The following is a 13,166-nucleotide window of genomic DNA, read 5'->3' as shown; positions in this document are numbered from 1 at the left end:
CCAATCACTGTAATAAGGCAAGAAAAAGCAATTAAAAAATAAAATCAGAAAACAAGAAATAAGCATGTATTTATTCACTGAAGACATTGAAAAATCTAAGAAATATACAAATAATCAACTGAAATTAGTAAGTTGTTTTAATAAGATTGCAGGAGGCCGGGCACGGTGGCTCAAACCTGTAATCCCAGCACTTTGGGAGGCCGAGACGGGCGGATCACAAGGTCAGGAGATCGAGACCATCCTGGCTAACCCGGTGAAACCCCGTCTCTACTAAAAACTACAAAAAACTAGCCGGGCGAGGTGGCGGGCGCCTGTAGTCCCAGCTACTCAGGAGGCTGAGGCAGGAAAATGGCGTAAGCCCGGGAGGTGGAGCTTGCAGTGAGCTGAGATCCAGCCACTGCACTCCAGCCTGGGTGACAGAGCAAGACTCTGTCTCAAAAAAAAAAAAAAAAGATTGCAGAATACCAGTTAACAAACAAAACCAAAATCAATTCTACTTCTATATACAAACAGCAAAAAATAAAAAATTATTTTTAAAAATTCAATTTACAGTAAGATCAAAACATGAAATATCTTGAAATAGATTTAGCAAAAGATGTGCAAGACCTCCACACTGAAGACTACAAAACTGATAAAAGAAATTAGAGATCTTAAAAAAAAAGATATACATTGTGTTCACTAACTGAAAGACTATATTGATCTATAAATTTAATGAATATCAATTAAAATCCCATTTTCTTTTTAAATAGAAATTGGCAAGCTGATTCTAAAATTTGTGTGGAAATGCAGAGAACCTAGAATAGCCAAAGTTAAACAAAGAAGAACAAAGTGGGTTTCAAGATTTACTATAAAATTATACAAATCAGGACATTGTGGTACTGGTAATTTGTTAAATCCTTTGATAGAACATAGTAGAAAGCCCAGAAATGGACCTACACATACATAATCATTTGATTTTTGATGAAGAAACCAAAGCAATCTACTGGTAGAAGAAAAATGTTCTCAACCATGGACGCTGGAACAAACGAACCTCAATCCCGAAGTCACACCACAAACACACAAAAATTAATTCAAGAAATATCATAGACCAAAATGCAAAAGCTGAAACTACGTACTTCCAGAATTATTAATAAATATAGGAAAATACCTTTGTGACTAAGAGATAGGCAATGATTCTTATCAGGATATAGGCACAATAACCATTAAAGAATAATAAATTAGATTTCATCAAAATTAAAATATCTGGTCATCCAAAAATAGCACTAAGAAAATGAAGTGGAATAAGAAAATGAAGTGACAGCTGGGCATGGTGGCTCATGCCTGTAATCTCAGCACTTTGGGAGGCTGAGGCGGGTGGATCACGAGGTCCAGAGATGGAGACGATTCTGCTAACACAATGAAACCGCCTCTCTACTAAAAATACAAAAAATTAGCTGGGCGTGGTGGTGCACACCTGTAGTCCCAGCTACTTGGGAGGCTGAGACAGGAGAATGGCATGAACTCGGGAGGCGGAGGTTGCAGTGAGCTGAGATAGTGCCACTGCACTCCAGCCTAGGTGATGCAGCAAGACTCCACCTCAAAAAAAAAAAAAGAAAAGAAAACAAAGAAGGAAAATGAACTGGCAAGCCACAGACTGGGAAAATATATTTGCAATAATATATATGACAAGAGGTTGTATACAGAATATATCAAGAACTATTACAACTCAATATGAAAAAGATAAAGAATCCAATTTAAAATGGTCAAAAGATACGAGCAGATGCTTCACAAGTCATAGTATACAAACAAACAACAAGCACTTGAAAAAGTAGGCATCATTAGTCATTTGATAAATACCAATTAAAACCCAGGGACATAACACCACACATCCAACAGAATGGTTGGACTGTCCAAATACAAATGTTTGCAACTACATAGGGCACCACAACTCTTATTCATTGCTGGAGTTAGTGTGAAGGGGCACAACTACCTTAGGAAAAGTTTTGGCAGTTTTATAAAACATGTATTTCAATCACAGATATATGTACAAGGAAAATGAAAACTTACGTCCACACAAAGACTTGTGTGTGAATGCACATAGGAGCTTTATTCATCTAGGCAAGATATTGAAACAGGAAAATGGGGAAACAAACCATGGCACATTTCTACAATAAAACCTTACTCAAAAGCGATAGAAGGAGCAAAATACCACTGCACACAACAAAATGGGTGCCTCTCAAAATTATTATGTTGAATGAAAGGTTTATACAAAGAGTTCACACTGTAAAATTCTATTTATTAAAAGTTCTAGAACTTTGGGAGGCCAAGGCAGGTGGATCACCTGAGGTCAGGTGTTCAAGACCAGCCTGACAAATATGATGAAACCCTGTCTCTACTAAAAATACAAAAATTAGCTGAGCATGGTGGCATGCGCCTATAATTCCAGCTACCTGGGAGGCTAAGAGAGCAGAATCACTTGAACCCAGGAGAAAGAGGTTGCAGTGAGCCAAGATCATGGCATTGCACTCCAACCTGTGCAACAACACTCCAGCCTGTGCAACAAGAGCAAAACTCCATCTCAAAAACAAAAACAAAAACAAAAAAATGTTCTACAACAGGCAAAACTAAAGAGGCAATAGAAAGGATTTAAACAGTGGTTGCTTCTAGGGGATGGAGTGAGAATGGACTGGGCAGGGGCATGAGAAGACGTACTGTGGAACAAGAGTTTGGGTTACACATGCATGCATTTGTCAAAACTCAATGGATTGGTAAATACTATGCACTTGCCAAAGCTCATTAAATGGCATTAGGTTGGAGCAAAACTTTTGTAACACATTTAAGAACTGTGTATTTTATTTCATGTAAATTTTACCATCAAAAAAATGTGCAAATAAGTACTGAACTCTAGTTAATGGCATGTATGATGAAATGTTTCAGAGTTAAATGTAATGTCTATAACTACTTTGAACTGTACCCCCAAAACAAAAGGATTGAAAGGTGAATAAAGGCATGGATAAGCTGACAGATATATGAAGAAATAAAATGAAATATAATTGTAGGATTTAGATGGTGGAATATAGATATTTGCTCCACAACCTTTCAACTTATGTATATTTGAAATTTTTATAACAAAATATTGAAACCTAAAGAATGGGCTTCCTGGCGCTTACCACAGGCTGAATTCTTATACTGACTGTATAGAAAAGGAGGTAGAGTAAACTACCCCATATACCCCTCAGCCCAGGCTCTGTGCCTGATCTATATTGTGAATGTGGGAACAGAGTTGAGGAAAAAAAATTAATAAAATAAAAAATAAAGAATGGTTATCTCTGAGTAGTGAAATTATGAGTAATTTTTTCTTTTGTTAACCTATCTTTTTATATTTTCTACGATGGCATGCTTCATTTTAGGTCAAAGACTATTTAGGTTAAGAGATTTCAGTTATAGTCTTCAAAGGACTAAAAAGACATCAATAATCATCATACATCACCTTGAAGAAAACTACGGCGAATTGTCCTCCATTACTCATAAGACCCACAAGATAGCATTCAACCAGATAGAAAAAGTGGAGATTCTGTCCCCACTTGAATGATTTTACACACAGGCATGTGACAAACAAGGAATCTCCATCAATCACAAAAAAATTAGATTCCACGAAATCATTTAATATGCTGGAATACCTAAAATAAAAAATCAAAAAGAATAAAAATCACAGATGTTTCACAGAGACTTTGTTGCTGTTGTTGTTACTATTGCATAAGGTACTATTTGTTGAGTACTTCATGCCAGTCTACGATACCTTTTCAAATATCTCATTTAAGCAACTGTCCTTTATAAGAAGGAGATAGCACAATTACTATTTTATTAAAATAAAATTAGGCTTAGAGAGGCAAAGCAATTTATCCAATGCTAAATGGCAGAGCCAGGATTTGAACTTGAGAATATGATTCTAAAGGCTGTTATTCTGGATAAGGACATATATAACCCCCAACTCCATAAATCTGATTGCTTTAGGAAACTATCTGTTCAGTGACAGCTATGACAACTATAGGAAGAAGAGTGTGTTCCCATCCCCTCCAAGTTGCCCCAAGATAAATAGGTTGAGTGATCATGTATATGTATACAGGTTAAGAGGGATATCGATACCCAGAGTATACAATAGTATAGCTCCTTCTTTTTTTACTTCACAGTACTTACCCAGCTTTTGGCATTTCATTCAAAATTAACTTTGTCATTTTACTGAAAAATCCTGCATGATCCTTTAACCCTAAAAAAAAAAAAAAAGACTTTGAGCCATCAATATTTTTACACAGCTATATAATTTAGTAATTATTAAGGAAAGGAAATATAGACATCCAATTACTTTGTAACATTACTGAATCTGAATATCTTACAAGATTGTGGTTTTATAGGCTACAAATATCAAAGATTGAGAATTACCCATCGTTGCTGCTTCTTGGGCTACAGGGTAGAAGAGTAGAGCTGGAATTTATTAAATAGGGCTGATATATTTTATTTTGGCACCTCTAAAATGGCTACATTTGATGTGAATGGCACCTCTGTAATAAACGAAAAAAAAACAGAACTGCATTTATTCCTAAAACAAAGAAATGAACCCAAAAAATATGGTTACAATTTTCACAGAGCAAGCAGTCTAGTAAATAAGCAAAGATGGATCAAATAATCATACAAACAATTTCAAATCACAAATGTGACAAAAGGCACAGAGATGAGGGTGACTTCCCTAAGGAATTAATGCATGAACTGAGATCTGAAGGAATGAGTACTCCCTTAGAGTTAATTTGCCCCCCAAAAAAGTAATAAAAAGTATTCTTGGCAAAGGGAACAGCATGCACAAAGGCCCTGTGACAGAGGACAGTATGGAAAGTACGATTCAGAAAAGGAGTGAGTGCAGTTGCAGCAGAGGGTAAGGCTGTGACGGATAAGGTTAGAGAAAAAGGAAGCTAGGGAGTCTTCTAAGGGATTTTAAGGTGTTTTCGTCTTCACCTTCAGAGCTAAATTCAGCCATTGATGGGTTTTAAACTGGTTGTAATTTGATTAAACTTGCATTTGGAAAACATTATCTTTAGTACAGAGATCAGACTGGAAGGGGAGATGCATAGAGAAAGCTACTGAAATAGTCCTATAGAAAAATGATGGTGGTTTGAGGTAATGTGGTGCTATTTAGAGCTGGAGAGATGCGGATTTATCAGGGGGGACATTTTGAAGATGAATGTGACATAGTTTGGCAATAGATTCCACATGGGAAGGGAGAGTTGGGAGTGTCACAGATGACTCCTCAGATCCTAGCAAGGACAAGAGGATGGATGATGGGGCTTGGACAAAGCATGCTGAAAGGTGGACAGTTTCTGGGCTAGAAATAGAACTGTCATTTGATTTCTAAAGATAACTGAGGAAATGAGTATATTTTGCAGGTAGAAGAAATCACTGACCAGTGCTTATTAGTGACTCTGGGTCACTCCCAAAATAAGTTTCTGGCCACTCCTGATCACTCCCAAAATGAACTATTGGCACTCAAATCCTTGTCTTGGGAGCTGATTCTGGGAGAACTCATTTCTTCACTTCATACTTACCATAAAGAATAGCAGCAATATATGGTTAGAACTCAACATGGCCACAGGATTGGTAAGTAGAAAAGTAATTATAGCCAAAGAAAGTACAGTCTCTGTGAAACAGAAGGGACAGAAAGCAGAATGCGTTTATTCAACAATTATTGAATGAGCAAACACCAGCTGTGTGACAGGCACTGCACTTGAGTCCAGTGAAAAGGACAAAAGTAGGCTTTGCTGCACTCTAGGAGCTTATCATCTAGTAGAAAAATAAAATAAAATTTTAAATATTTAAAAGTTAAGTACTATTTAAAAAATAAAAGAGTTATAACGAATTGGACAGGATTGCTACAGACAGTATCTCCAAGAAAGCGACATTTCAGAGGAGCCCTGAAGGAGTGAATAGAGTGGTCATTCAAAGAGCCCCTCCCGTTTAAGAGAGAGACAGGTTAGGAAAGCCTAAATCAGATTTTTTATTAAGCACTGTGATTTTTAAATTTTAAAAAAGGATCGTCAGATACAAAATACTGATCAGACAGAAAATAAACACCAAAAATGAAGACAAATAAATAAACAAACTAAAAAAAATCAAAATATTCTAAAAGACATACTGAGAAAAAAGAGATAATTTGGAAGCCAAAAGAGAAATTTTTAAAATTCCAACTAGAATTTTCATATAGAATCAAAGATATTGAATCTATGAAATAGGAGCTTGCATGCTGCTATTGAAAAGAGAAAATACAGGAACAAGGAAGCACTCTTGAAAATTCAAAGCAAGATTGCAGATATAAAATAAATTAGTTTGCTGAACAATAAAACAGAATCCCAAGTTAAAAGACAGAGTCCAGAAAGACAATGAGATAGAAATCAGAGAAACATTAAGACACATGAAAGATTGATCAAAGCATATATAATCCATTAAAAGGTAATCCCGGAGGAAATAACTGGGATACCAGATGAGTGGTAAAAATAATCGAAAACATAATGTGAGAAAATGTAATTTAAGAAGATTGCCTCAGGGCTGAAGAAAAATATGAGTCCCTAGATTAAAAAGATTCTCCAAAAACAAATTTGATGAAAAAAGAGAAAGCCACAGCTAGAGATATCCTGATAAAATTTTAGTGCTCCAAAGACAAAGAGAAAATCTAAAATCTGGCAAAAAGGAAAGACATTTTAGTCACAAAAGAATGAAAATGAAAGAGGCATTAAAATGAATAAGAACATGAGCTCTGAAACCAGGATGCCTGGGTTGAATTCCTCATTGTACAACTAACTAGTCGTGTGGCCTGAGGCAAATTGCTTCCATCTCTGTTTCTGTTTCCTGTCTGAGAATTTGGAATAGTAGTATTATCCTAGGGTTGTCAAGATAAAATGTGTTAATATATAAACTGCCTAAAGAGTACCTGGACATAGTGAAAACTGATTAAAGTCAGCTCTTTTAACATTATGGCCAACACTGAATGCTCTGACACATGACCAACATCTTTCATCCTCTTTAATGCTTTGAGAAGTCCACTGTAATCAAGTTTTAATGATACAGGATGCATTTCCTATTTGGATCTGATCACAAAACTTGACTCCATAATGAATACTGTATATACAGTTATTTTTTGTTGTTGTTTTTCAATTTTTAGACTCAATATATAGAAAAATAACAATGAACTTAATTTATTCAGAGAACTAAAATGTAAATGCTTTGAACATTGTTAATATATTAAAATAGCTAACCAATTTGAGAAGTACAAAGAGGGAAAAACGGTAGGAAAAGAGTAGGAATGCTATTATTATCATTTCCAAAAAAAAAAAAACATAGGGAGCCCAGAAATAGCATCCAAAGATAATGTTATATACTAAATGTTTATATCCCCCCAAAATTCATATTTTAAAGCCCTAAACCCCAGAGTGATGGTAATTGGAGATGGGGGCTTCAGGAAGTAATAAGGATTAGAGGAGGCCATAAGAATAGGGTCCTTATCTGATAGGATTGGAGTCTTTTTAAGAAGAAACATCAGAGAGCTCATATTCTCTCCCTTCTCCCTTCCCCCTGCCGCCTCCCTCCCCACCCCCCACCCCCATGTGCTCGTTCGCTCTCTCAGAACACAGCAAGAGGGTAGTCATGTACAAGCCAGGAAGACATCCCTCAACAGAAACTGAATCAGCCAGAATCTTGATCTTCTACTTCACAGCCTCCAAAATAGTGAGAAACAAATTTCTGTTGTTTAAGCCACCACTCTATACTATTTTGTTACGGCAGCTTTAGCAAACTAAGAGAGAAGATAAATCAAAAAATAAAGATTTAAGAAATAAAAGTTTTTAAAAAGAACATGCTTTGCAATGAAAAAAAAAACAAAACACTTATCCTCTATTGTCACGTTATACAAAGTGTAACCCTGATTAAGTAAATAGTATGAGAAGTTTGTCTTTACAGAAGTAACCCAGTTCAAAAAAATAAAAGAAGAAATGAGGAATTTATATTTTCCTCATTTTGAAACATCTAATAAATTAATAGATCTAGATATTGAACACCAATGGATACTAACATCATAAAAATAGAGATAGCAAGACATTCTCTGTCTCTGAATGGAATATGAGGCCATCTATGTGAACTCTTAACAAAAATATAAAAAATTAAAAATAACTGATTATGCCTCTAATTCTAAGAACTAATAGAGAATAGCAAGGAGAGACAGAGTCAGAGATGAAGAGAGAGAGAGAGAGAAAGAGGGAACCGTATAGATTAAAAACCAAGACATTTATACACCAATTGTAATGTGAAGACTTTCTTTTGGATTCTGATGGAAGTTAAAAAAAATTGAAAAAAAAATCATATGTATCAGATCAGAGATATCAACTGTCCACTAAAATTCATGCTCCTGCTTCCACATGTAAGAATTATCACTGAGAAGTAGCTATCTGGCCAATGACTAGATTTTCCCCATTCTTTTGCATCTGGAGATACCATGAAATTAGTTCTTACCAACGGAATTTGAGTGGAAGTGATAGCCAGACTTTTGAGAAGTAGGTATACGTTCTCTACTCTTACTTCTCTTTAAAAAGTTAGGTGCAAAGAATATTAAGACTCCAGGGAACAGTGGAACTACTATATGGAAGAAACTGGGTCCCTGAATCACTATAGGCCCCACTGGCCAGGAAAATCTGCTCTGAACTCTTAGAAGGACTATATATATAAATTTCTACTGTGTAATGCCACTCAAATTTAGAAGTTGTAATTGCTACAGAAGTTAGCATTCCCTTACTGCTACAGAAATTGGTACAAAAGTGAAATCCTGGCCGGGCGCGGTGGCTCACACCTGTAATCCCAGCACTTTGGGAGGCTGAGGCAGGCGGATCACAAGGTCAGGAGATCGAGACCGTCCTGGTTAACACAGTGAAACCCTATTTCTACTAAAAATACAAAAAATTAGCCGGGCTTGGTGGCAGGCACCTGTAGTCCCAGGAACTCAGGAGGCTGAGGCAGGAGAATGGCCTGAACCCAGGAAGTGGAGCTTGCAGTGAGCCCAGATCCTGCCACTGCACTCCAGCCTGGGTGACAGAGAGAGACTCCGTCTCAAAATAAATAAATAAATAAAATGAAATTCTTCCTATCATTACATAATTGTATAGTGCTATCATTCTCTTAATCTAAAACGCCATGAACTGCACGATGCACCATCATTTTATGTACCACTAATTTTCTTAATACTAACAAACTATAACATACCACACAGATATAATTTTCATCCTCATCTTAGATGTAAAAAGAGAAGACGCGGATTACAAAACTATTAACATGGTATGTATCTCCACCCTAATGGACAGATAACAGGCAGTGAGAAACTAGGCTTCTTGGGCTTAAAAGTTGGAAACCCAGGTGATGCAAAGCAAAATATCTAGTAAAAATCATCCCCTTCAAAACTAGGAAGCCAACCACATGCCAACAAGCCTGAGGCTCACAGAAAAGTGATTGGAAAAGGTTGATGCTCAATGTCTATAGTGTTTTAGTTGCTGTTTTTGAGGAGTTATGACCAAAGAAGAATGGGAAAGAGAAATGTCTTAAGAAAGAACTGGGTGGTATGAAAGCAGAGCTAGAAGGAAGAGAATTGGCTGGTCACAGTGGCTCACACCTATAATCCCAGCCCTTTGGGAAGCCGATGTGGGAGGATTGCTTGAGGTGAGGAGTTCGAGACCAACCTGGGCAACAAAAATGAGACCACATCCCTATTTAAAAAAGGAAGGGAAGGGAAGAGGAGGGAGAGTGAAAGGGAGGGAGAGGGAAGGGAATGGAGGGAGGGAAGGAAGGAGGGAGGAAGGCACGAGGAAGGGAGGAAGGAAAGAAGGGAGAGAGGGTGGGAGGGAGGGAGGGGAAAGTAGGAGAAGAAGGAAGGGAGCCAATAAATTTGGGTCGCACAGGTGACAGTTTCTGTACTGCAAATAAAAAGTGACAAGACTTTAAAAAAAAAAAAAAACTTGCTCAACAAAGACTCATAAAGAATTCTGTTAAACAGAAGGACTTAGTCTTGCTGCAAATGTTATGTGGAGGTGTTACCTTCCCAAGCCAGACTATCATTTCAAATGAACTTAAGACAGATTCTGCTAATTTGAGACAGAATTAAGGATGAAAATAGAAACTCTCTGGGTGTAATTAACAGCATAGGGAACTAGAGCATCAGAAGCTGGATACATTTCTTAGAGAATTGTATTTCCAAGTAAACTGTGAGCTGCCTTAAAAATGGTTACATCAGTAAAACAAGCAGCAGGTTATAAAAAAGGGTTATATCAGTAAATCAACCAGCAGGTCTCCATACTTACAAAGCAGAAAATGAGCCTGCAGCAGGGAAAACCGCAGAGATTTCCACCCATATCAACATAGCCATGGATGATAATTAACATGGATATTTTATTAAAAGCCATAAAGCCAATCATGAGAAGAAATTTTAAAAATATATAACTCATATTGGAAGATAAAGCGGGTGGCTTGGGTGTTCCTTTCACAGAGAGTCGTTGGAGTCTGTCTAAAGTTGATAAAACAAAAAACTGATTTGTAAGCATATACATTATAAGCAATCAAGAAAGAAATGTATATATTTGGAGTGGTAATGCCTCAGGAGAACTAAAACTGTGAGACTGAGTATGAAGGGGAAAGTAGTAGAGAAGGTCATTTAATTTTTGTTTTCTGTCTTTCTCTTCTGCTTCAAATAAAACCGATCAATAATGACCCAGCATACCATGGGGTATCATACAGCAATTATTAAATGAGACTGACAGGTACCAATAAATCATGAACCGAGAAAAGCATACCAGTATGACAGCCAAAATATCTTTTAAAGATAGAGATGGACAGATGATGGATGGATGGATGGATGGTTGGATGGTTGGAGATGGATGGATGGATGGATGGATGGATGGATGGATGGATGGATGGATGGAGAGATAGGAGCTACAGACAGAAACTTGTTTCTTTGTAGAGTATCAGGAAGGATTTACACCAAACTACCCCCAAATCTTTGGGATAGAAGGGGAAGGGCCTTGGAAGCATAATCCACCCTCATTTATTTTAGTACCCTCAACTCTCACCACCTGAGTTCCACTAAACTTCAAACTGCAAATCTTAGGTTGAATGATATGTTACTGCTTGCAGGAGAATACTCGAAATCATGAAGGTCTGTATGTCGTTGATGTTATGATTTGGACTTCTATATTGTGTCTTTAAAGGACTTGCTTCGGTCTGGTTCTGACCGCTTTTTCTAGCAGTCATTAGGAGCTTCATAATCCTTAAGTCCCCATCCCGGACGATGTCAGCTTCTTCATGGAAAACCTTGAGGACTTCATTATAAATTTGTCAATGTAACTTTATAAACAAAAGAGAAGCGGGGAAAGAGAACGAAGTACCTTCCGGGGAAATAACAAAGCCTGACTTCCGCTATTAAGAGCTTAAATCCAAGACGAAAGAAAGGAAGCCGCTTGCTGCCTGTCAATGTCCAGGTTCGACTGGCTGTGCTCAGATCTGATGACCCTTACTTTCTCCTCAGTACCCCAGATTCCCAGCCCCCTCGGGTGAAGAGCACCCGTTAAAAGCCTGAGCACTCTCCTCTCTCAAGGCGGTCGTCCCTCTTCCTTACCCCTCCCCAAGCCCGTTCAGTGCCTGCCCGCGAAGCTGCCGCGGAGCCCAGTGGGAGCCCCAGCTCCCCGCGCCCTGCGCGCGCGAAGCCACGGGGCCACTTCCCCGCCCGGTCCATCGGGATGTTGAAGGAAATCTAGAACCCCGCGGGACAGCTCCGCTCCAAGGTCCCTAGCGACACCCCACGTCACCTGCAATCCTCACCCCGACCACCGAACCTGCTAGGTCCATAGAGCGTCTGAGCTGCACGCCCCGCAGGGAGGAGGTGGAGCAGAGGGGCCACAGCGCCTGGTGTCGCTTTGGGAGCTCTGAGCCACACAGCAGCCAGCGCCTGAGTTTGTATCTAGGGAGTTAGTTTCGGTTTCTTTTCTCTATCATGGGGCGTTTTCGATTTCCCCAATTTTCTGAAGGTAGAATATAGGTCTGCATTGGTTTACTCTGATACTTAGGGAGGTATAGCAGAAGCGATGATATGCGATATATCTGGGACATGCATGTAAAAGCAGAGAAACCTGGGAGTCTAAACAAGGAATTGAGGCTGAGAGTAAATGCAGCACTGTAAGCACCGTGAACGTCTATGGTGAGGTGTGGTGGTTTTCTTTTCTGGCAAGGTACCGGACATGCAAAAATGGAGTAAAAAAAGATTAGGGGCTTTGAGTTTCTGTCCTAAGAAGTTCATTTTATGAAAACTTTCCAATAGTATAACTGTCCAGTGTGAACATTTGAAAGGCCAATCATATATCACAAAGAATTTAAACTGAGAAGAATGCTCTTTAGTTTTGTCATCAAGCTCATTAATGTTGGAAATTCGAGTTTCAACCCCAGCCCATGGTGGCCCTTAGTGCTCCAGACACTTAATTCCATGATGTTATGCATGTGCAGAATATATTGAGAGTCAAGATGGTGGTGAGGGTGCCCAAGTAACGACATTGGGTAATAAATGGAGAGAATTCGAAACCAGAAGTTCTGTCTTCAAGAAAAGGAAAGGGAGGAAGTGACTTGTTCACAATAGAAAGAGCCCAGAAGGGTAGTTTTTTCTCAGACTCTGGAATATAAAGTGGCTTCAAAAAGGAGGTGAAAACATTGCTCACTTCTGTTGGGATTTTCCTTTTTTTTTTTTTTTTGGTTGAAAATAGTTATGATTGTCTTTCTCAATGAGGATGACATTGAGAAAGAACTTGAAATGACTCATGATTAAGTCATGAGTTCATCTCAGATGGATTCTTTTCTAGCATCTGATACTGGACCTTTGTATCATAAGAATGCATTTGCTAGCAGCAGAAAATTGGGCTTTGCTGTAACAGCATTTATTGAGCTTTTTATGTGCCAGGCAATAGGCTAAAAGCTTAACATGTATTATCACATTAAATCTCACAGAAAACTTATGAGCAACTTTACTGTTGCTATTTTATGGAGAGGTAAATAAGGCTTAGAGAATTCAATTACTTGTCCATGATCCTATAGGTAGTTAATGGTAGCCAAGACTTGAAAATTTAATC

The 13,166-nt window shown here is 38.1% G+C and overlaps 1 protein-coding gene across 1 annotated transcript in view; it reads right to left on the bottom strand.

The window, feature by feature from the left end:
• The window catches only part of DDX60L (DEAD (Asp-Glu-Ala-Asp) box polypeptide 60-like), a 118,716-nt gene extending 106,712 nt beyond the window's left edge, over positions 1–12,004 (bottom strand). The window contains exons 1-4 of the mRNA XM_011959644.1: positions 11,872–12,004; positions 4,420–4,538; positions 4,177–4,246; positions 3,470–3,659 (exon numbers count right to left, since the gene is read on the bottom strand). Coding sequence (XP_011815034.1) covers positions 3,470–3,659; positions 4,177–4,246; positions 4,420–4,423 — 264 coding nt within the window. The 5' untranslated portion in view covers positions 4,424–4,538; positions 11,872–12,004. The remainder of the gene's footprint in view (positions 1–3,469; positions 3,660–4,176; positions 4,247–4,419; positions 4,539–11,871) is intronic.
• Positions 12,005–13,166: the final 1,162 nt, after the last annotated feature.

Source organism: Colobus angolensis, unplaced genomic scaffold (assembly GCF_000951035.1).
Source record: "Colobus angolensis palliatus isolate OR3802 unplaced genomic scaffold, Cang.pa_1.0 Scaffold5, whole genome shotgun sequence".
Taxonomy (NCBI): domain Eukaryota; kingdom Metazoa; phylum Chordata; class Mammalia; order Primates; family Cercopithecidae; genus Colobus; species Colobus angolensis.
Note: the sequence above shows the minus strand (reverse complement) of the source record. Positions and strands in the feature narration are given on the sequence as shown.